Source organism: Neoarius graeffei, chromosome 1 (genome assembly GCF_027579695.1).
Source record: "Neoarius graeffei isolate fNeoGra1 chromosome 1, fNeoGra1.pri, whole genome shotgun sequence".
Taxonomy (NCBI): domain Eukaryota; kingdom Metazoa; phylum Chordata; class Actinopteri; order Siluriformes; family Ariidae; genus Neoarius; species Neoarius graeffei.
The window spans coordinates 63,872,048-63,896,137 of NC_083569.1; the positions used below are offsets into that span (position 1 = coordinate 63,872,048).

The following is a 24,090-nucleotide window of genomic DNA, read 5'->3' on the forward strand; positions in this document are numbered from 1 at the left end:
CTTGTGGTGAAATATCCGGAGATTAAAGGTAGGCTGATTTAATCTAGTGTCATTTTTAACCTGAACTTTAAATGCTGTTGACTCCGTGAGGTTAAAAAAATCTTTTTTATCAGACTCGAAGATCAGAATAATGTTCACTGATATCCAGCTTCAGGACACCGACACTTTCAGGAAAGCCAAGCTCGAGCACCTCTCCACCGTGGCTGTGTTCATCCAGTTGCCCGGAGGAGGAGCTGCACACACAGCTGGATGAAGACGGGGAGTCCGGGCCAGCTGCGCTCCAAACCCAGACTTAAGAAATGCAGAGACTTTTAATCATCTCGGTCCTGTCCTCTCTGTGGACCTGTTGCTTTCAGATGATCGTGTTCTAAATTTTGATGACGTTCAGATTTCTAATTCTTGTTTTATTATACAACATATATAATGTAATACTCAACAAGATTCTTCTTCTTCTATTATTATTATTATTATTATTATTATTATTATATAAAGAAGTGCTTTACAGAGCGATTGAATAAAAAGGACAAACAACTAACAGGATAAAAGTGTGTGTGTGTGTGTGTGTGTGTGTGTGTGTGATGTTAGTGCAGTCGGAAAGGCAGGAAAGCAGCAGGACTGGGCTGGCTTTAGCTCTGGAATAAATGATTTCCAGGAAACCAGAGCTGTGACTTTAAACGAAAGTAAAACTGATTTGTCGCTACGTGGTTTGCGTGCCTGTTTATTTCAAAGGAAACATTCGGGGGCAAGTGTACTGGATACTAACTCAGGGGTGTAACAAGGAATTTCAATAGTCGTTTGTAAAACAACACAAAGCAAAACAAAACCCAGAGGAAATGGTTAGGGAAAGGTAAGGAAGTGGTTTTTTTTTACGCTTCTCATGAATGTAGAACAAGCGGCTAGAGATAATGAGATGAGATGAGATGAATCACATACAGAATATAATGCATAAATGTATACAGTACCACTCAAATGTTTGGACGCACCTTTTAATTAAATGCTTTTCTTTATTTTTATTAATTAAAAGTCATTTCATGTCAAAGTAATGATGGATGTCGTTTCTCTGAGTGGTTCTTGACATAATATGGATTACTACAGTTGTGGAATAGGGCTGTTTACTGTATTATTTATTATTTACTGTTTGACCTCAAACACATTAAGGAGGCAAGAAATTGCACTCATTCACTTTTGACGAGGCACCTCATTGAAAAGCATTCCAGGTGACTCCCTCATGAAGCTGGTTAAGATAATGCCAATAGTGTACAAAGCGTCATCAAGGTAAACAGTGGCTACTCTGAAGAATCTAAAATATGAAACATATGTTGCTTTTTTAACACTTTCTTGTTCACCACATAATTCCATATATGTTCCCTATGCTATTTCATAGTTTTGATGTCTTCAGTATTTGACTTTAGAAAATAGTCAAAATACAGAAAAACCTATGAATGAGTAGGGGTGTCCAAACTTCTGACTGGTGTATGATGTAACACAATAAGCATATCTATCTATCTATCTATCTATCTATCTATCTATCTATCTATCTATCTATCTATCTATAAACAAATAAATGAATTTCAATACATGCCAAATTTGGGGTTTGCATGGTTCAGGGTTTGGGTGTCCATTTAGTCTAATTCATATAAAGCCAAGAAGTTAACTTAACAAGTGTAAAAAATTAATTTATGTTGAAGTAACATGTTTCATTTGAGTGGAAGCGATGTACAGTGGTGCTTGAAAGTTTGTGAACTCTGTAGAATTTTCTATATTTATGCATAAATATAACCTAAAACATCATCAGATTTTCACACAAGTCCTAAAAGTAGATAAAGAGAGCCCAGTTAAACAAATGAGACAAAAATATTATACTTGATCATTTATTTATTGAGGAAAATGATCCAATATTACATATCTGTGAGTGGCAAAAGTATGTGAACCTTTAGGATTAACAGTTAATTTGAAGGTGAAATTCGAGTCAGGTGTTTTCAATCAATGGGATGACAATCAGGTGTGAGTGAGCACCCTGTTTTATTTAAAGAACAGGGATCTATCAAAATCTGATCTTAACAACACATGTTTGTGGAAGTGTATCATGGCATGAACAAAGGAGATTTCTGAGGACCTCAGAAAAAGCGTTGTTGATGCTCATCAGGCTGGAAAAGGTTACAAAACCATCTCTAAAGAGTTTGGACTCCACCAATCCACAGTCAGACAGATTGTGTACAAATGGAGGAAATTCAAGACCATTGTTACCCTCCCCAAGAGTGGTCGACCAACAAAGATCACTCCAAGAGCAAGGCGTGTAATCGTCAGCGAGGTCACAAAGGACCTCAGGGTAACTTCTAAGCAACTGAAGGCCTCTCTCACATTGGCTAATGTTAATGTTCATGAGTCCTGCATCAAGAGAACACTGAACAACAATAGTGTGCAAGGCAGGGTTTCAAGGAGAAAACCACTGCTCTCCAAAAAGAACATTGCTGCTCGTCTGCAGTTTGCTAAAGATCATGTGGACAAGCCACAAGGCTATTGGAAAAAAGTTTTGTGGATGAATGAGACCAAAATAGAACTTTTTGGTTTAAATGAGAAGCGCTATGTTTGGAGAAAGGAAAACACTGCATTTCAGCATAAGAACCTTATCCCATCTGTGAAACATGGTGGTGGTAGTATCATGGTTTGAGCCTGTTTTGCTGCATCTGGGCCAGGACGGCTTGCCATCATTGATGGAGCAATGAATTCTGAATTATACTTGCGAATTCTAAAGGAAAATGTCAGGACATCTGTCCATGAACTGAATCTCAAGAGAAGGTGGGTCGTGCAGAAAGACCCTAAGCACACAAGTTGTTCTACCAAAAAATGGTTAAAGAAGAATAAAGTTAATGTTTTGGAATCGCCAAGTCAAAGTCCTGACCTTAATCCAATCAAAATGTTGTGGAAGGACATGAAGCGAGCAGTTCATGTGAGGAAACCCACCAACATCCCAGAGCTGAAGGTGTTCTGTACAGAGGAATGGGTTAAAATTCCTCCAAGCCGGTGTGCAGGACTGATCAACAGTTACCGGAAATGTTTAGTTACAGTTATTGCTGCACAAGGGGGTCACACCAGATACTGAAAGCAAAGGTTCACATACTTTTGCCATTCACAGATATGTAATATTGGATCATATTCCTCAATAAATAAATGACCAAGTATAATATTTTTGCCTCATTTGTTTAACCAGGTTCTCTTTATCTACTTTTAAGACTTGTGTGAAAATCTGATGATGTTTTAGGTCATATTTATGCAGAAATATAGAAAATTCTAAAGGGTTCACAAACTTTCAAGCACCACTGTAGGCTGCACATTTCAATCCAGTAGCCGAAACTGAATTGAGTTTTGTCATGTCTGCACCTACTTACAGTACACTCAAGACTCCACTTCTCAGAATTCACAGCGGCTTTCAAATATGGCTGCCATGGACTACAACACCCATCCTGCACCTCAGCGCTCACAGTCTCCTGAGTTCTAATCATATGCACCTATTCATAATCACAGCACAACAGAACTCATAGTTCACACCCTCATTGCGAAGTATGCACTCAGTTCCTTGAATCTGACTTTACCAAACCTTGTGATTTATTGCTCTGCTTTGACTTGTTTTGTACTTTGGATTTTGCTCTTTCGTTATTATCTCCTGTCAAGCAAAGTTTGGTGGGAGATATAGAAATAGGTTCTGGCTGTCTGTCTATCAAGTCACGTTTTTGTTTCTGGACTATATCTTTAAAACTACTGAAGATATTTTCATGAAACTTTGTATACATATCAGGCAACATGTAGACTGGTGCCTTTTGCTATTTTGTATTTTTGGAAAAAAAAAGGATTTTTCAGATTTTTACATAAATTGATTTTGACTTAGTTTCTAAGAGCAATGTTCATTTCTGGAGCATATATCCAAAATGATATGAATTTGAAACTTGGTATACATGTTCACAAGGTACTGTAGATGTGCCTTTTCATACTAAGAAATTTGAGAAATTTAAATTTTTCATGTTTCCATGGAAACAATTTCAGATTTAATCTCTCAGGTTAGTCTTAGGGGTAGGTTTTGTTTCCAGAGCAGAACTTGAAAACTGAGTGGTATGGTCTTGAAAGTTGGTATATGTGTTGATTAAGTGATGTATATGTGCCTTTTGATACTAAGGAATGTGATAAATTTTAATTTTTAGCTCACCTGGACCAAAGGTCTGGTGGGCTTATGCCATGGGCTGCTGAGGTCAGTGTAAAGAGGTAGGGTTGGTTCAAGCAGAACTTGAAAACTGAGTGGTATGGTCTTGAAAGTTGGTATATGTGTTGATTAAGTGATGTATATGTGCCTTTTGATACTAAGGAATGTGATAAATTTTAATTTTTAGCTCACCTGGACCAAAGGTCTGGTGGGCTTATGCCATGGGCTGCTGAGGTCAGTGTAAAGAGGTAGGGTTGGTTTCCTGCAGCAGAACTTGAAAAATGTGACAATATCTTGAAACTTGGTATATAGTTGGTATATAGGGTGGGGAATATAGATGACTGTCTACTTGCTGCCTCTGATATATTGTTTGTGACTCATCTGACCATTGCCTGTTTTGTGATTCTGCCTGTTGCCTTATAATTTGGATTTTTCTGCTCGTTTATCTAAATAAACTCTCTTCCAACTTTTGCATTATGGTGTAAACGGAGTCCAACACCAAACAAAAAAATACTTTAAAAAACCTAACTTGACACAAGGAGTTGCAGGCATTTTATTTCATGAATGTAACATGCAGCTGAGCTAATCTGTAGAGAAGCTGGCTTTTCAATCTTAAATGTTCCTTATATACTTTCAACCAAATACAGAAACACCCTTTATGTAAATTGCCAACACTTTTGGCTGTCTCCTACTATTATCTGTATTCCCCAGGCTCAGACTAAAGATGTGGTATACATTCACATACATTCACCACCATTATTTCCAGATCTTCAGGGTGTAAATTAAAAATAAAAAAGTTTAATATATTTATTTTGTACCGTTCAGTGTTCATTAGATTTTTTTCTTTTCAAAGTGTGCTTTTGTGTTTCGTAAATCACAGCAGTGTACAGTAACATATAATTTCACATCGTGTTTTTCACTCAGATATGCATGAGGTAATACTGGTTACATACTCAAGTGCTCGTAGTACTTCAGGTGACATTAATCATACAGTTTAAGCACTATAACAGCCGGCTGTTGCCTGCATTCCTGACAAGTTTTGGTGTAGTTTTTGCTTGTTGTTCTGTATTTGAATGTAGGCTACTCCTCACATAAAACATAATTAATAAAACTAACAATTATTAATAATAAATCATTATCAGTCTATAATCCTATCAATTGGTGGCGCGGTGTTAGCACTGTCGCCTCACAGCAAGAAGGTTCTGGGTTTGAGCCCAGTGGACAACAGGAGCCTTTCTGTGTGGAGTTTTCGACCAAATACAGAATGTAAGTTACGAAGGTAACTATGGATCTGTGAGACCGAGGCGAGGGATGACCGTCACTATGGTCTAAAAAAGGAATGATCACCTTCATTCTGCCTATCACCGAGACCATATGTCAACAAAGTCATGTCCATGACCTCCGGAAGCAGAATGACTCGCGTTATAAATAGCAGAGATTGCTCCCAGTTCAGTCTCCTACCTTGAGTGCCTCAGGATGGTCCGAGCGACAAGGATAGTGACGGTCATCCCTCGGTCTCACAGATCCATAGTTACCTTCATACTGTAACTTACGATCTGTTTCGACCTCGCTCTGACCGTCACTACGGTCTAAAAAAGGGATGACACATACCAAAAGAGTCGCAAGGAACCCAGAATTAATCATTAGAACTTCGCTCGGTCACGGACATGAGGGCGGCGGCGCCGACCGGAGCTGGGCGAGTTACATCCACCCTGTAAAATCTGGTAAAAGTGCATGGCGTAGCCCATGAAGCCGCTGCACAGATATCGTCTGCTGCCACAGCCCTAAGGGCAGCCCAGGACGTAGCTACACTTCTGGTAGAGTGAGCCCTCATACCCGAAGGGACCGGTATCCCCTGAGCCCTGTAAGCGTGGGAGATAACCTCCACCAGCCAATGAGACAGCATCTGTTTGGAAAGCGGCAGCCTGCGCTTCACCGCCCCATAACAGACAAAAAGTTGAGAGTGCGTTCTCCTCAAGGACTGTGTATGGGCCAGATAAGCCCTCAAGGCCCTGACTGGGCATGAAGTGAGTAACTTGTCCTGATCTGCCTGTGAGGCAGAGGAAGGCTGGAATTGGGACACCTCCAGAACCTGCTTGATGGACTGCTGATTAAGAACCTTTGGCAGAAAAGCTGGATTTGGCCAAAGCGACATGCCAGTGCCTCCTGCCTGCCACCTTAGACAGTCGTCGCTAATGGAGAGAGCACACAGCTCTCCAACCCGCTTTGCTGAACAGAGTGCCAAGAGAAAAGCAGTCTTAAGGGACAAAGATCGCAAATCTGCGTCTGAAATAGACTCATATGGACCTTCAGTGAGCGATGTTAAGACTGTGGGCAGATCCCAGCTCGGCGCCCACAAGGTGCGACCTGGACACAACCGGCGGGCTCCCTTCAAGAACTGGCCAATCAAAGGATACCTACCCAGGGGTCTGTTGTCTGCGCCCTGGTGAAAGGCTGAAATGGCCGAAGCATAGACTTTATTGTACTGACTGCCTTGATCCAAATGGGACTGCAAGAAGCGTAAAACATGTGGCACAGGGCAAACTGCTGGCTCAAGACCCATGCCGGCACACCAATCTGAAAAGATTCTCCATCTGAGTGCATAGCAAGCTCTAGTAGATGGAGCCCTGGCATTATCAAGTGTCTCTTGAACAGACTCGTTTAGCCGCTCAGTGATGGACTCTGCAGGGGCCAAACCCATAGACGTAGGGCACCTGGGTTCGGATACCAGATCCGCCTGTCCGCCTGTGACAGAAGATCTGCTCTGCATGGTAACTGCCATGACTGACCCTGGAGCAGCTGGAGCAGGTCCAGGAACCAAGGCCTCAATGGCCACTGTGGGGCAACCAGCAGGACTGAGTGTTGGCCCTCTCCGATCCTCCGGAGGACCTGAGCTATGAGAGGGAGTGGAGGAAAAGCATATAACAAGCTTGTTGGCCACTCTTGTGACAGAGCATCCAGGCCCAGACTTCCCCCTGCCCTGTGAGGGAGTACCATTCCGGGCAGTGTGTTGTCTCTGCCGATGCAAAGAGATCCACTTGTGCAACACCATACCGCACCCAGATCTGGCTGATGGCATCCGTGTTCAGTCTCCATTCTCCCGGGAGTGGCCCCGTCCTGGAGAGAATGTCAGCCGCTCTGTTCTCCACACTCGGGATGTGCACTGCCCTCAGTGAAGAGAGTCGTGGCCATGCCCATGTCAGCAACTCCTCCGCCACCTGGAGGCACCGCCAGGACCTCGTGCCCCCTTGGTGATTCACATGATACACCTCTGAGGTGCTGTCTGTTCTCACAAGAACATGTTGGTATTGCAACACCGGCAGGAATCTTCGAAGAGCGAGATGGATGGCCTTCAGTTTGAGGATGTTTATGTGCTCCAACATCCACGGGGGTTGCCACATGCCCCTCACCGACCGTCCTTCCCAGACAGCTCCCCAGCATGTCAGGGACGCATCCATCGAGATGACCTGTCTCCTGTGGGGAAGGCCCCCCAGTGGGACACCTCAGAGAAGGAACTCCTGGTTCCTCCAAGGACATAGAGCTTGGATGCAAGCCCGAGACACACGCAGCCTCACCTGCCTGTCGTCTTTCAGATGGAGATGGAAAGCGTTGAACCAGCACTGCAGGGGGCGTGCCCTCAGCAGGCCAAGAGGAATTACTGCTGCTGCCACGGCCATCAAACCCAGCAACTTCTGGACTCTGTGAGCCGTAATAAGACTGCCCAAGCGGAAATACTTCAGCATTTCGATCAAACTGTCCACTCTCCGTGGAGTGAGAGACGCCGTCATGCCGACTGAGTCAAGGAAGATGGCAGGAATTCCACCTGTTGGCAGGGTTGCAGGTTGCTCTTCTTGTGGTTGACAGTGAAGCCCAAGGATTGGATGTGGGCCAGAACTGTGTCTGTGTCGCACACTACCTGCTCTCGGGAGGGTGCGCAGATGAGCCAATCGTCCAGGTAGGGTAGGATTTTCAGACCTCGAGCCTGGAGGGGGGACAGCGTGGCTGACACCACGCGAGTAAAAACCCTTGGGGCCAGGGAAAGGCCAAAAGGAAGGACCTGGAACTGGAACACCCTGCCCTGGAAGGCAAAGCACAGGAAGGGCCTGTGTTCTGGGCAGATTGGGACGTGGAAATACACGTCCTTTAGGTCCAGAGATGTGAACCACTCCCCCTGCCAGATGGACTGCATCACCACTCTTGTGTGGACCATCTTGAAAGGCAGCACCTTGAGATATCGATTCAAGGGTCTGAGGTCGAGAACAGGCTGATGACCGCCGTCTTTTTTGGGAACAATAAAATACTTGGAGTAGAACCCAGTGACCTGTGCGCTGGGCAGTACTTCTGAGACGGCCCCTTTTAGAAGTAACTCTTGAACCTCCTTGATGAGTACGGACATCAAAGCCGGGTCTTTTACGGATGTTGCCCTGACCCCTGAAAACGTAGGGAGTCACCGTCGAAATTGCCCGGAGGCTGGGTGGGCTGCCACAGCCTATACCTACCCATAGGCGCCCGGCTGGCAGTTGAAGCCGACTTATGGCACACATGCTGGACAGCTTCCCTAGATGCCGCAGTGCACTCAGCGCGATCAAGCACCTCCTGGGATCCTGGGTGAAAGACGTGCCCAGGCACCACGGGGAGGCTCAGCAGCTCCTGCTTGATGGCTTCCAGCAGGGAGGTTTGTGCCAGCCAAACCTGTCTGCGGCACAGCACCACAGAGGCCATAGCGTCCTCCTTGTCTTGTGTCAGCTGGGAGTGGGAAGAAAGAGCTGCGTCCACCAGGGCCCTGGCATCCTGATCGTCTGGGTTCAGTGTCTTCTGTAGAGCCGCCAGGGTGATGGCTAGTGCATTACCCATTCGGGCCGCTCGTGCCGATACATTAAAAGAGCGAGTGGCCAGGCGGTCCATCTTGGCGCACTCCTTACGAGGGCAACGTGGATTGGGGGATACGCAGGCAAGGCCCAGGGACGTCAATGCGGCCATTGATGGCTCAACTGGTCGCATGTCCCCCAGTCCAGTCTCAACTGGGTAACCAGCTGTTGCCAGCTGGTGGCAGCCTTCATGAAACCTGGGGCGTTGCGACGACTTACCCCATGTTGACTTGAGCATTGCTGCGTAATCATCTGCCACAGGTATAGGAGGTGGTGGGGTAGTGCGAGAGACGCCATCCCAAACTCCTCCCAAAGGAGCCGGGGCAGGTGCAGACGCCTGAAGGCCCAGGACCTTGGCAGCGCTCAGCACCCGTGACAGCAGGGAGCTGACAGGGGCCTCTTCCGTCCCCGTGGAGCCGTCTGCCGGCTCTGCAGAGCCAGAATGCAGGTCTCCCCCAAGGCCGTCCCTACCTGTTGTGTTGTCCGTTGCTGTGTGGGGAGCGTAGAGGGATAGCACATACACATCGCCCCGCCCATCCTCCTCACCATAGCTCTCAGGCCTGGATGAGAGGGTACCCCCCTGGCCCGGGGGCAGGGAAGTAGATGACAAGCCCTGGTGACCTTCCAGCCTGTCCATCCTCTGTGACAGAGCCTGGAGAACCGAAAGGATCTGGAGCGACTCCATGTTACCACTCTCCATCACCGTAACTGAGGCAGGATGCTTAGCAGGTCTGGGCACCTCTCCTTGGGCAGGCCTGTAGGGGCACTCCCGCTGTCGGTCATGTGAATGCTTGCATTTGTGCTTACTGGAGAGGGATGGCTGGTCGGGGGAGCATCGCCTCTCTCTCCAGCTCTCGCGCACATGGCCACCCACCTGGCTGGCCCGGCACTGTCTTTGCCCCCTGGAGAGGTTGCAGGCCCCGCTGCAGGGATTGTCCACGTCCTCCAGCACGTGGGCAGCTCCAAGGCACATTGGACACTCCCTGTGCCCATCTCTGGAACTCATTGAGGCCCTGCAAATCCTGCAGTAGTGGGAAGCCATCGTAGCCACACAGAGGCCTAGGCAGTCTGAAGTCTGGAGTCCTCCTCGAGTAGTCCACCAAGGTATTATGGTGGCCCGCACCAGCACGGGAATGCACTTAGCGGGTGCACACTAGCCCCACCGGCTACGAACAGCAGTATAGGGTATGCCACTGGATCATGATGGTGGCCCGCACCAGCGCATGAATGCACTTAGCGGGCGCACACTAGCCCCACCAGCTGCGAACAGGGGTATAGGGCATGGCAGAGGAGGGCGTTGCAGAGGAGCACCGTCGCAGCCTGCACCTGAATGCACCTGATGAAAATAGGAAAAGCACAGCCCATAGTATTATGATGGCCCACACCAGCACACGAATGCACTTAGCGGGTGCACACTAGCCCCACCAGCTGTGAACAGCGGTATAGGGTATGCCATAGGGTCACGGTGGTGGCCCGCACCAGCGCACGTATGTACTTAGCGGGCGCACACTAGTCCCACCAGCTGCGAATAGGGGTATAGGGCGTGGCAAAGAAGGGCGTCGCCGAGGAGCACTGTCGTGGCCTGCACCTGGATGCACCTGATGGAAACAGGAAAACACAGCACACAGTATTATGATGGCCCGCACCAGCGCACGAATGCACTTAGCGGGTGCACACTAGCCCCACCAGCTGCAGACAGGGGTATAGGGTGTGGCACGGGAACACTGCCGAGGCCTGCACAGCATGCAAACGCACCTAGCAGGCTACACCAGTGAACAACAACAACAAAAAAAGGCACAACACAATAGCAGGTGCACACCAAAACACAGTATGAAACTCAAATAACAAATCCACTTACCATGGCGATATAGGATAATTCAAACAAATAGAGCGCTTGGTGGCCTGTTACAGCAGTCTGACAGGCTCACACAATTTCCGGCTGCGACAACAGCAGTAAAAAGCACAGAACATAGGTATTACGACGGCCCACACCAGCACGCGAACGCACTTGGTGGGCTCGCACTAAGCCCACGGCTGCGAACAGCGGTATAGGCACACAGTGGTAACAAACTCAGATTACCCGGAAATCTAGCACATATAACGTCAAACAAAAAGGATACCTGAAAAAACAAGCTTACAGCCTCCCGGCAAATTAAGCTGAGCACATAGCTCAGAAATACACAAACCACAACAATCCTCGGGTAGGGATCGACCGATGTTTTTTTCAGGGCCGATACCGATACCGATTATTATGGAATTGGGATGCCGATAACCGATATGTGCAACCAATAAATGTAAACATTATAATTCACATGAAATTAAACATAGCACACACTGACACAGACCTTCATATCCATGAAATGTATGTTTAATTGTAAAATTGAACATGAAATTTTGTGCAGGGAGATGCCAGCAGCATTTGTACAATAAAGTCAAACATTAGTTAGAATAAAATGAGAAATAAAATAATAATAAAATAAATATTCACCAATAAAAAAATAAATCACTCCCTACTATATTACAGCTCACCATTTTCAGTGGAAAATAAATGAAAATACACTCTGGATTCTTCTACACTAAGAACTAAGTAAGACTTACCAACTTCAAGTAGTTTTTAAATAACAAAATCAAGTGTAGGGAGCTGCCTGCAGCATTTTTTAAAAAGTAAAATCAAACAAAGTAGGCTATCACTCCCTATTATGTAACAACAAGTAACCATCTACAGTACATTCTAATGCTTTTAATGCCCTCCCTACAGTATTACATAGCCTACTAGCACCATATCACACCTGGCTTGTTTAAATGTTCAAATAGCGCTTTATAAAGTTACCTAACATATACAAGTGCAATGCGCTTTTTGAGCACGAGTCACATTATGAAGTTTACTCATCACCATAACAAATAGCCAGTAGGCTTGCGCTAGCCTACAGAACACAAACACTACGTTTTATTTCGTCTTCCCTTGACCACCTCTCTGCATGGCTGTCATTCTACTGTTCGAGTAGAACTACTGACACATTCACAACGTTTCCAGACGGGGATTTAAAAATGACTGCAGCCTATGTTATGCTGGGGACTGCTTACTATGGACAACATTACATGTAGTTTCAGCGAGACTAGTTGGTTGTAGGCTAATTCAAGTGCTTCCTTCCGTAAGCTAAGTTTGCCTGGCTACACAGATGCAAATGGACAATTTTAACGAGTAGTAGATGAAGAATGTAAACATATAATGATGTTGTGCTTTTGCAACTTGTGTGTTTGTGACTTATTGCGTCAAAAGCAGCGTGTCCTTACCTTGAAGTGGGATCTGCTTCTGCCCGAGTGCCCATACGGCCGCCTTGAAACAGTTCACAGCGTTTAGCTACGCGTGTTGATTGGCTGTATCCCTTGTGCCGCTTCTGCCCGAGTGCCCGTACGGCCGCCTTGAAACAGTTCACAGCGTTTAGCTACACTTGTCGATTGGCTAGATCTCTTGTGCCAAACAAATCAGATGTTGTGGTGGGCAGGACCGTGTTCTTGAACTCAGAGAGGCAAGTGCAGGAAAGGATGTGCAGTGACAGTCACGTTAGGAATGAAATGGCTGCAAAAAGGCATGTTATCGGCATATCGGTGGAAATTATGGCCGATACCGATAACCCTAAAAATGCAGAATATCGGCCTGATATATTGGCCAGGCTGATTATCGGTCGACCCCTATCCTCAGGGACACAAGGCACCCATACCATGCAGGTAACGAATTAGTGGAATGTGAAGCAAAGAAATCAGGATTTCTTACCTTACGGGTCTCTTACTTACGGTCTCATACGAGGTGATCAAGGTGAGAGACTGAACCGGGAGCAATCTCTGCTATTTATAACGCGAGTTGTTCTGCTTCCAGAGGTCATGGATATGACTTTGTTGACATATGGTCTCGGTGATAAGCAGAACGAAGGTGAGCATTCCTTTTTTAGACCGTAGTGACGGTCAGAGCGAGGTTGAAACAGATACACCCTTTATGTAAATCGCCAACACCAAATCCTGTGTCTGTGTGGGTTTCCTCCAAGCGTTCCAGTTTCCCCCACAGTCCAAAGACTTGCGGTTAGGTTAACTGGCTATTTAAATTGCCCATAGGAGTGAATTTGTGTGAATGGTTGAAAAGAGAAAACCTCTATCAGTCATCCAGTAGAAAGCAATAGGAAGCCACTACAGTAATTCTTCCCTACTCAGACCTGCCATCAGGCAGAACTCTAGAAGAGGAGTCCTATCAATTATATTATAACTTTAACAATTAAGCTGAAATAGTGAGAACTCAAATACAATTCTACATGAAAAAAGAGATGATTGTTTCATCTGTGGACAAATGGTTTACTGTATGATCATTTATTAATTTGTTTGTTTAACAGTTATTCCACGAAATGAAGTTGTACATGAGCTAGTAGCCGACAAGGTGTGTAGCGCCAAGTTGGCTGTAAGCTATGTATGATGAGATTGAGTGGAATTATTGTTTTATTCTATCCACATTCACTGGATTTTGAGAAACAGGGCATTTTCTTAATTTCCCTGAGGGAACCCTCTCAAAGGGATCAATAAAGTTTAATCTAATCTAATCTAATCTAATCTAATCTAATCTAATCTAATCTAATCTAATCTAAATTTTTATTGTTTGCAAATTCAATCAATAAAAACTTTTTAAAAAAGTCTAACAAAACCATTTCCGCTTAACAGCTATGTGACAAATTGCGTACATGCGTAGTAAAATATTCAAATTTGACAAGATTTACAATCAACAATTGATCAATGAAAACACATTTTATTGAAAAATTAAGCTTCAAACTTTGAGTAGATTTTTTATTTCATCTTTGGTTGGTTCAGCAAAACACTGTCATTTTGTTTTTCTCGAGTCATGGTATATTAGCTGATTGCCTAGTAGTAGAATAGCCAATCAGAGTATATGATTGCTCATATCCAGTGAGTGTGGACATAATGTGTGTGTGTGTGTGTGTGTGTGTGTGTGTGTGTGTGTGTGTGTGTATAAAAAGTGTACACACCCCATTAAAATGACAGGTTTTTCTGATGTAAAAAAAAATGAGACCAGGATAAATAATTTAAAAACTTTTCCCACCTTTAATGTGACCTATAACCCATACAATTCAATTGAAAAACAAGCAAATTTGTAAGAGGGAAAACATAAAAGATAAAAAAACGTACAATAAGCTGGTTGTATAAGTGTGCACACCCTTAAACTAATACTTTGTTGAAGCACCTTTTGATTTAATTACAGCATTCAGTCTTTTTGGGTCACAGTCTATCAGCCTGCCACATCTAGACTTGGCAATATTTGCCCACTCTTCCTTGCAAAAGCGCTCCAAATCTGTCAAATTGCGAGGGCATCTCTTGACCGCTTCAGGTCACCCCACAGATTTTCAATTGGATTTAGGTCTGGGCTCTGGCTGGGCCATTCCAAAACTTTTTGGGGGTCATTGTCGTGCTGAAAGATGAAATTCCTCTTCATCTTCAGCTTTCTAGCAGACACCTGAAGGTTTTGGGCCAAAATTGACTGGTATTTAGAACTGTTCATAATTTCCTCCACCTTGACTAAAGCCCCTGTTCCAGCTGAAGAAAAACAACCCCAAAACATGATGCTGCCACCACCATGCTTCACCGTTGGAATGGTGTTCTTTTGGGGATGTGCAGTGTTGTTTTTGCGCCAAACAAACCTTTTGGAATTGTGGGCAAAAAGTTCAACCTTGGTTTCATCAGACCATAACACATTTTCCCACATGCTTTTGGGAGAATTTAGCCAGGCCTGGATGTTTTTCTCTGTAAGAAAAGCCTTCCGTCTTGTGACCCTACCCCATAGTCCAGAAATATGGAGAATACAGGAGATTGTTATCACATGTAGTACACAACCAGTACTTGCCAGAAATTCCTGCAGCTCCTTCAGTGTTGCTGTAGGCCTCTTGGCAGCCTCCCTGACCATTTTTGTTTGGTCTTGTCTTTTCATCAATTTTGGAGGGACATCCAGTTCTCGGTAGTGTCACTGTTGTCCTATATTTCTCCACTTCTTGATGACTGTCTTCACTGTGCTCCATGGTATATCTGATGCCATGGAGATTTTTTTGTCCCCTTCTCCTGACTGATACCTTTCAACACTGAGATCCCTTTGATGCTTTGTAAGCTCTCTGTGAACCCTGGCTTTTGCTGGAGGATGCAACTGAGTAAATGTCAGGAAAATCGTACTAGGACAGCTGAACTTTATTTGGGGTTAATCAGAGTCATTTTAATTGATGGCAGGTGTGAACCCAAAAAGACTGAATGCTGTAATTAAATCAAAATGTGCTTCAAAAAAAGTATTAGTTTAAGGGTGTCACACTTATACAACGAACTTATTGTATGTTTTTTTTTTTTTAATGTTTTTCCCCCAAATAGATTTGTTTGTTTTTCAATTGAATTGTACAGGTTATAGGTCACATTAAAGATGGGAAAAGTTTTGAAATTATTTATCGTGATCTTATTTTTGTACATCAGAAAAACCTAGCATTTTAATGGGGTGTGTACACTTTTTATATCCACTGTGTATATATACAGTAAGGGCGGCGCGGTGGTGTAGTGGTTAGCACTGTCACCTCACATCAAGAAAGTTCTGGGTTCGAGCCCAGTTACTGATGGGGCCTTTCTGTGTGGAGTTTGCATGTTCTCCCCGTGTCTGCATGAGTTTCCAAAGACATGCAGGTTAGGCTAATTGGTGGCTCTAAATTGACCGTAGGTGTGAAACGTGAGTGTGAATGCTTGTTTGTCTCTGTGTCAGCCCTGTGATAACATGGCGACTTGTCCAGGGTGTACCCCACCTCTCGCCCATAGTCAGCTGGGATAGGCTCCAGCTTTCCAGCGACCCTGTAGAACAGGATAAGCGGCGACAGATAATGAATGGATATATATATATATATATATATATATATATATATATATATATATATATATATATATATGTGTGTGTGTGTGTGTGCGCACATTTCTATCCATCCATTAACCACTTAGCCTGTGCAGGGTCACAGACAAGCTGGGGCCTATCCCAGCTTATGCTTTTATATATATATATATATATATATATATATATATATATATATATATATATATATATATATATATATATTTATATATATGCTGGGTGCGATTTGCTGGGGGGGATGGTGGGGATCATCCCCCCCTCTGGTTTTTATCTCTGCTGAAAAAAAATCCTCGGGGACAACCCCGTCAATAAAACAAACAAACCAAAAAAAAAAAAAAAGTTGACATGACAGGCATGTTGTGACACAGTTTTCTATGGTCTACATTGCACTCACTTTCAAAATGACCCGAAGTGGCAGCTTTGATGTTCACGAACGTCCCCAGCAAATAGATACATTGTAGATAATAACAATATCCAGAGTGTGAACGTGGATTTAGCGCCATGAATCGCATCCTTACTGATGAGCGCAACAGAATGAATGTATCCACACTGACAGCCTTCTTTTCCTCGCTGTCAGTGGGCCAGACATGCGTTCCTTCCCTGCTGAGAAATTTGCAGAAATGTGGATTAAAGAAGGGCGAAACGCGGCGGATAGCGCACCGACGGGAAAGCAGAAAAGGCCACATGAACTGCGCCATCAGAGCAAACTGTTCATTTAGTATTCATGTATTTTAGTGATTTTCGAGTCACTGTCCATTTAATCCGGAGGGAGAGAAACATCACAGCAACGCGACAAGCAATGCGAACTTTGTTGTGTTAGTGTTCGTGTATTTAGTCAGAGAGATAGGAAGATGAATTTACTATCTCTGGTTTAGTGTTCGTTTTCATTTAGTGTTATTCATTTGATGTCATCGGATGTTATTGAGCTGTTAGCCTATTGTTACCTTAATTTTGTGACGTTTCATGATTTAAAAAAAAAAAACCATCCCGCCTTCTGTTTTTTTGACAAATCGCACCCTATATATAAAGCTGGTGTAGGACTGTGGGGGAAACCGGAGCACCCAGAGGAAACCCACCCAGACATGGGGAGAACACGCAAACTCCACATAGAAAGGCCCCCATCAGTCACTGGGCTTGAACCCAGAACTTTCTTGCTGTGAGGCGACAGCGCTAACCACTACACCACCGTGCCACCCACCGACCAACCATAAGAAAAAAAATCTGGTGCCATACCTACACACACGCATATATGATTATCATGAAAAGCTAAATTAACTGTAAGTGTTCAAGTTGTGGGAGCTTTTGTGGTAACAGAAGCACTACATTTTTTATATGCATACCAAACTACTATGTATTGCTCCTCTGCACATGTGCAGTGCAGAAGTCATTCAGTTTACTTGGGTTTAAATTGTGTGGTTTACTCAGGTGTGTTAAGTATTGGATCTCTTTAATATAAAATGTGTACATTACTAAAATGATATGAGTTAAAACACTAGGTCAGCGTGAAATAAGTATACTAATGTTATTTAAGTAAGTAGTGGTGTTACCTTTTACAGTGCATAATAATGGAAAATATAATGGTTTTAACTGTGAGTGGGAATGGGATAGGAAAGAGATGACACAACTGCATACTTTTATATTTTTCACATTTCCCCTCTGATTTTACTCATTTCTAATTTACCCTTGTAGTAGGGTACTGTACAAAGTTAGAGGTGCACTATTTAATAGACTCCCCTGTTCCCTCTACCTCGGGCATCCGGTGTGAAGACCTGAGGTCAGCCTACCCTGCCCTTTCCCCATCTCATACTTGTGAGTGGGAGAGCTTCCCAGGTAGTAGCCTGCCTAACTCACAAACTAGAATTAGGTTTGACCCACATGGTGACATTACTGACGTGATGTGCAAATGAATGATAGAAAACTGATCATGCAGATTCCATGAGGTGAGCGAACTCAGATAAGCCAGGCTTATTACTGTCAATTTCAAGGTCCAGAAATGAAGCTAATCATAAGCATGTGTAAGTTACTTCGCAAAATTTATTTTTGGACAACCCTGTTATTTCAGGTTCACTGAATGTACAGTTGTGGTCAGAAGTTTACATACACTCATCATGGGCATGAATGATATGGTAATTTTGGGCTGTTAATGATTTCTTTGAACTTTTCTTTTTCCAGGGTGGAATGATTGTACAGCATACATCTTTAATGACTTCAAAAAACAAGAATTTGGTGCACAAGTTTGAATTTATTTTGGATTTTCTCTAATCCACAGGGTCAAAATTATACATATAGGCTCAAATATATACATACATTCACTAAAATCTGTTCATAAGTGCTGCTGAAGGTATTTTTCAATGTCTTTTTAAAAAAAGACATTGAAAAATAGGTCACATGAAGATGAAGAGACATGATAAGCGTGTGTGAGAGGAAGAGAATATGTGCAGTGGGCTAAGTCAATAACCCACTACACATATCCTCTTCCTCTCACACATGCTTATCATGTCTCTTCATCTTCATGTGACCTATTTTTTCCACATCCTGGATATACTGTACAGCATGGACTCCAACAAATCATGCACATACCCCATAAATATGTCCACTCTTCAAATTTGTATATTTCATATTCTTCTATTTCTTATTATATGTATAGCTACTTTTTGTCTTTGCTAAATTCTTCTATCTTAACTGTTCAAGCAACAATTACCAAAGCAAATTCCTTGTATGTGAGAATGTACTTGGCAGTAATATGTGTAGTGGGCTAAGTCAATAACTAATCCAGCCACTGGGGATGCATAAGTGTACTCTTGGTGCCGGTCCCAAGCCCGGATAAATTGGAGAGGGTTGCATCAGGAAGGGCATCTGGTGTAAAACTGTGCCAAATCTAACATGCGGAATGAAAAAAGAAATACCATACCGGATCGGTCGGGGCCCGGGTTAACAACGACCGCCTCTGGTACTGTTGGTCAACAGGGTGCCGGTGGAAAGTGTGCTACTGTTGCGCCAAAACGGAGCAGGAGAAAGAGAGGGGGAGGCGTGTTAGGAGAGAGTGTGAAAGATGGAAGGGAAGGAGTTTAGAATTGAGGGTAGGAACACTGAATGTGGGAACATTGACTGGCAGAGCGAGAGAGTTAGCAGGTATGATGGAAAGAAGGAAGTTGGACATTTTGTGTGTGCAGGAGATGGGGTGGAAAGGAAGCAAGGTCAAGAACATTGGAGATGGATGCAAGTTGTTTTATTATGGAGTCGATGGAAAGAGAAATGGTGTTGGTACTGTTTTGAGGGGAGAGTTGGTCAACAGTGTGATTGATGTGAAGAGGGTGTCAGATAGGGCAGCACGGTGGTGTAGTGGTTAGCACGGTCGCCTCACAGCAAGAAGGTTCCGGGTTCGAACCCAGCGGCTGGCCAGGGCCTTTCTGTGTGGAGTTTGCATGTTCTCCCCGTGTCTGCATGGGTTTCCTCCGGGTGCTCCGGTTTCCCCCACAATCCAAAGACATGCAGTTAGGTTGACATGGGGCGGCCTTGGGCTGAGGTGCCCTTGAGCAAGGTACCTGACCCCTGACTGCTCCCCGGGCGCTCTGGTGTGGCTGCCCACTGCTCTGAGTGTGTGTGTGTGTGTGTGTGTGTGTGTGTGTTCACTGCTTCAGATGGGTTAAATGCAGAGGATGAATTTCACTGTGCTTGAAGTGTGCATGTGATGAATAAAGGTTTCTTCTCTCTTATAGAGTGATAGGCATGAAGTTGGAGATTCAAGGAGTGGTAATCAGTGTTGTATGTGCGTATGCCCCACAGGTTGGATGCAAGAATGAAGAGAAAGAGTCTTTCTGGGAAAAGATGGATGAAGTGGTAGAAAGTATACCGAGGGAGGAGCATGTGCTGATAGGAGCAGATTTCAACGGACATGTTGGCGAGGGAAACAGAGGAGATGAGGACATGATGGGCAGATATGGTGTAAAAGAGAGAAATGTGGAAGGGCAAATGGTGGTTGATTTTTCAAAGAGGGTGAATTTGGCAATAGTCAATACATACTTCGAGAAGAAAGAGCAGCACAGGGTGACATTTAAGAGTGGTGGAAGATCTACACAGGTGGACTACATACTCTGCAGAAGGGGTAACCTGAAGGAGATTGGAGACTGTAAAGTGATGGCAGGGGAGAGTGTAGCTAGACAACATCAAGTGGTCGTGTGCAGGATGAGCTTGAAAGTGAAAAAGAGGAAGCGTGAAATAGTAGAGCCGAAGATTAAGTGGTGGAAACTAAAAGAGGTTGAACATCAGAAGGAGTTTAAGGAAGGAATGAGACAAGCATTGAGTGGTCATGGAAGTCTGCCAGAAGATTGGAATACTACTGCTGTACTAGTAAGAGAGGCAGCAAGGAAGGTGCTAGGGTGGTCATCGGGAAGGAGGAAGGAAGACAAGGAGACATGGTGGTGGAACAAAGAAGTGCAGGAAATTATAAAAGAGAAGAGGCTAGCAAAGAAGAATTGGGATGATCAGAGAGACGAGGAAAGCAGGCGGTTATACAGAGAGACGAGACAGAAGGCAAAAAGAGCAGTAGCAAAGGCGAAAGCAGATGCATACCAGGAGTTGTATGAAAGACTGGAGACCAAAGAAGGAGAGGAAGACCTGTACAGACTAGCTAGGCAGAGAAACAGGGAAGTGAGGGATGTACAGCAGGTAAGAGTGATGAAAGATGTAAATGGAAATGTGCTGGCAAATAAAGAGTGTGTATTAAGAAGGTGGAAAGAGTACTTTGAGGATTTATTAAATGAGGAGAATCCAAGACAGAAAAGGTCAGATTCATTGGAGACAGCAAATCAGGAAGCAGAGTTGGTTAGTAAGGATGAGGTGAGGGCAGCCATGAAAAGAATGAAGACTGGGAAAGCAGTCGGACCGGATGGTATCCCGATTGAGGCTTGGAGATGTTTGGGTGAGACGGCTGTGGAGTTCCTAACGAGATTGTTTAATAAGATCCTAGAGAATGAGAAGATGCCAAATGAATGGAGAAAGAGTGTGCTAGTCCCAATATACAAGAATAAGGGAGATGTACAGAGCTGCAGTAATTACAGAGGAATAAAACTGATGAGCCACACCAAGAAGCTATGGAAAAGGGTATTGGAGGTTAGACTGAGAAGAGAGGTAGCAATCTGTGAACAGCAGTACAGGTTTATGCCAAGGAAGAGTACATCGGATGCAATTTTTGCTTAAAGAATGTTAATGGAGAAGTACAGAAAAGGCCAGAGAAAGCTACATTGTGTGTTTGTAGACCTAGAGAAGGCATACGATAGAATGCCGAGAGAAGAGTTATGGTATTGTATGAGAAAGAGTGGAGTGAATGAGAAGTATATTAGAGTGGTGCAAGACATGTATGAGAACAGTGAAACAGCAGTGAGGTGTGCAGTTGGAACAACTGAATGGTTCAAGGTGAAGGTGGGACTTCATCAAGGATCTTCTTTGAGTCCTTTTTTGTTTGCCATAGTGATGGATAGCTTGACGGACGAAGTGAGGCAAGAGTCACCATGGAACATGATGTTTGTGGATGATATTGTGATATGTGGTGAAAGCAGAAAGGAGGTTGAGTTGGGTTTGGAGAGATGGAGGTATGCATTGGAATGAAGAGGAATGAAGGTGAGCCATAGCAAAACAGAATACATGTGCATCAATGAGAATGGGGATGAGAGTGTAGTGAAGATACAAGGAGTAGACATAAAGAAAGTTGGTGAATTCAAGTACCTGGGGTCAACTGTGCAGGAAAATGGGGTCTGCGATAGTGAGGTGAGAAAGAGAGTGCAGGCAGGGTGGAGCAGTTGGAGAAGGATTTCAGGAGTCATTTGTGATAGCAAAGTCCCTGCAAAAGTGAAAAGTAAGATGTATAAGACTGTAGTGAGACCAGCTGTGATGTACGGATTGGAGACCGTACCCTTAACAAAGAGACAGGAGGCAAAGTTGGAGGTGGCGGGGTTGAGGATGTTAAGGTTTGCGATGGGAGTGACAAGGTTGGAGAGGATAAGGAACGAGAACATCAGAGGGACAGCACATGTGGAGAGCTTGGGAATTAAGCTAAGAGAGATGAGACTGAGATGGTATGGGCACATCCTGAGAAGAGATGCAGTGCATGTGGGAAGGAGAATGTTGAGGATGGAGCTGCCAGGCAAACAAAAATGAGGAAGGCCAAAGAGGAGATACATGGATGTGGTGAGAGAGGACATGAAAGTGGCAGGTGTGGTAGAGAAGGATGCGGAAGACAGGGAGCAATGGAGACAAAAGATCCGCTGTGGCGACCCCTAATCAGAAGCAGCCAAAAGAAGAAGAAAGAGGGCTAAGTCAATAACCAAGCTGGGGTGGGTTTCCCAAAAGCCTCTTAACATGAAGAGCATCTTATCTAGGAGAGAGAATGTTCATTGTGCTGCTCACTCAACCATGATCTTTGTGCTATGATGGTTTTGGGGAAACTCTGCACTGTACAGTGTGAGTTGGAATGTGCAATAAAGGTTTACAGAACGGAGGTGTATGACATGACCTTGAAATGTGCAACATTGCAGTTCAGAGACAAAGGGTAATGTCACAGATTGGAAGTGTGAGGTTAGAGTCAGTGGGGGTGAAGCTGGGGAAACACGTCTGGGTAATGGTGACTTATTGGTAACTCAATGGTGAGTCTGTGTTTGTCACGTGAAATGTCTTTACAATGATAACAGTCTGTGGTGAAGAACTGAAGATAATTACACACAGGATCCTCTGAATAATTAAACTTATAAATTGTTCCTAGGCTCAGCTTCTTGGAGCTTCGTGTCAGAATACCTCCTAAGTATATTATCATAAGTTCATGCTAAATAATACAACATAATTTCACCATGATCTAAGAAAAATAATTGTCACAAACTAATGCAGTTGTGTGTATCAGGCCCATAAACTATTGAAATGAGAGAGTACTGTCTTTCTAGCTAACAAAGGTACATTCCACAGTCTGACCTACTGATCCTTGTAAATATAACTGTGGCTAGAAAACAGAAATCCTAACACATTCTGATGCTCTAAACAGCAAGTTTAAGATATAAACTGATCTTACACCCTCAGCAGGGAGTTCTTTGCAGTTTTTCTGACATGTTGCTCATTTTGAGTTCTAAGCTAGTTTGTAGTACTGACATAACTAGCAAGCAAACCAGCATGAGTGAAAAAAGTGATGGCAAAAACCAAGGCAGCTAATTTTCATAATAATTTATTGAGTGTATTACCTTAGATAGCACTCAGAATACCTTGGCAATGTTAGTCAGTCACTTCTCTTTAAGTAAATTGCACTGACAGGAGAAGTGAAGAATAAAAGAGCACTTAAATTACTGCAGGTGTCAGCCATAGTCAAAGCTGTGAGAATGGCAGTAATGTATTATATGTATTTTATTTTATTAATGTTTGTTTTATAAAAAAAACTGTACTGTATGTCTACATTCACTCCTATTTATTTTTGTCATTCATTCATTCATTCATTCATTCACCATTTCATCTATCTATCTATCTATCTATCTATCTATCTATCTATCTATCTATCTATCTATCTATCTATCTATCTATCTATCTGTCTGTCTGTCTGTCTGTCTGTCTGTCTGTCTGTCTGTCTGTCCATATAACAATGATACAATTGATATATCTGAACATCTTTAATTATTCAGATCTGCTGGATTGCGATACAATGGGTTGAAAAATCAGGGTGCAACCTGTTACCTGAACTCTGTACTGCAGTGTCTCTACATGACTGAAGATTTCCGCAGAGAAGTAGAAAAGTATTACTGTATTTTTACCCTCCTGTACTTTTTTCAGTGCATTCTCCTGACTTTATTTCTACTTTTTTAAAAATAAAATTTACACTGGCAATCTTTTTGAATTTTTTTTCAGAACAAAGTTAAATTATATTAATGGTAATAGATATTCATGCTGGCATGAGAGACTATCAGTTTTTGTCTGCTATTTGCTTGTTAGCTTTAGAAGAGATCCACTAAACCCTGATGAAGAAAGTGCTGATTTGATGCAAGAATTGCAAAAACTCTTTAAAAGCCTAAAAGAAGGTGCTGGGACAACTGAAGGGATAACTCGATGTTTGCGCATCAGTAATGGTG

General features: G+C 43.6%; 1 protein-coding gene across 6 annotated transcripts in view; it reads left to right on the forward strand.

The window, feature by feature from the left end:
• The first annotated feature begins 450 nt into the window (after window positions 1-450).
• LOC132873589 (ubiquitin carboxyl-terminal hydrolase 48-like) overlaps window positions 451-24,090 on the forward strand; it is a 60,902-nt gene continuing 37,262 nt past the window's right edge. For 5 of the 6 annotated variants that reach the window (XM_060909673.1, XM_060911205.1, XM_060913459.1 and 2 more), the window contains exons 1-3: window positions 452-847; window positions 23,647-23,757; window positions 23,954-24,087. In XM_060909673.1, coding sequence (XP_060765656.1) covers window positions 834-847; window positions 23,647-23,757; window positions 23,954-24,087 — 259 coding nt within the window. In that variant the 5' untranslated portion in view covers window positions 452-833. Of the gene's footprint in view, window positions 848-23,646; window positions 23,758-23,953; window positions 24,088-24,090 lie in introns of all 6 variants that reach the window. The other variant, XM_060911969.1, reaches the window with a different exon arrangement.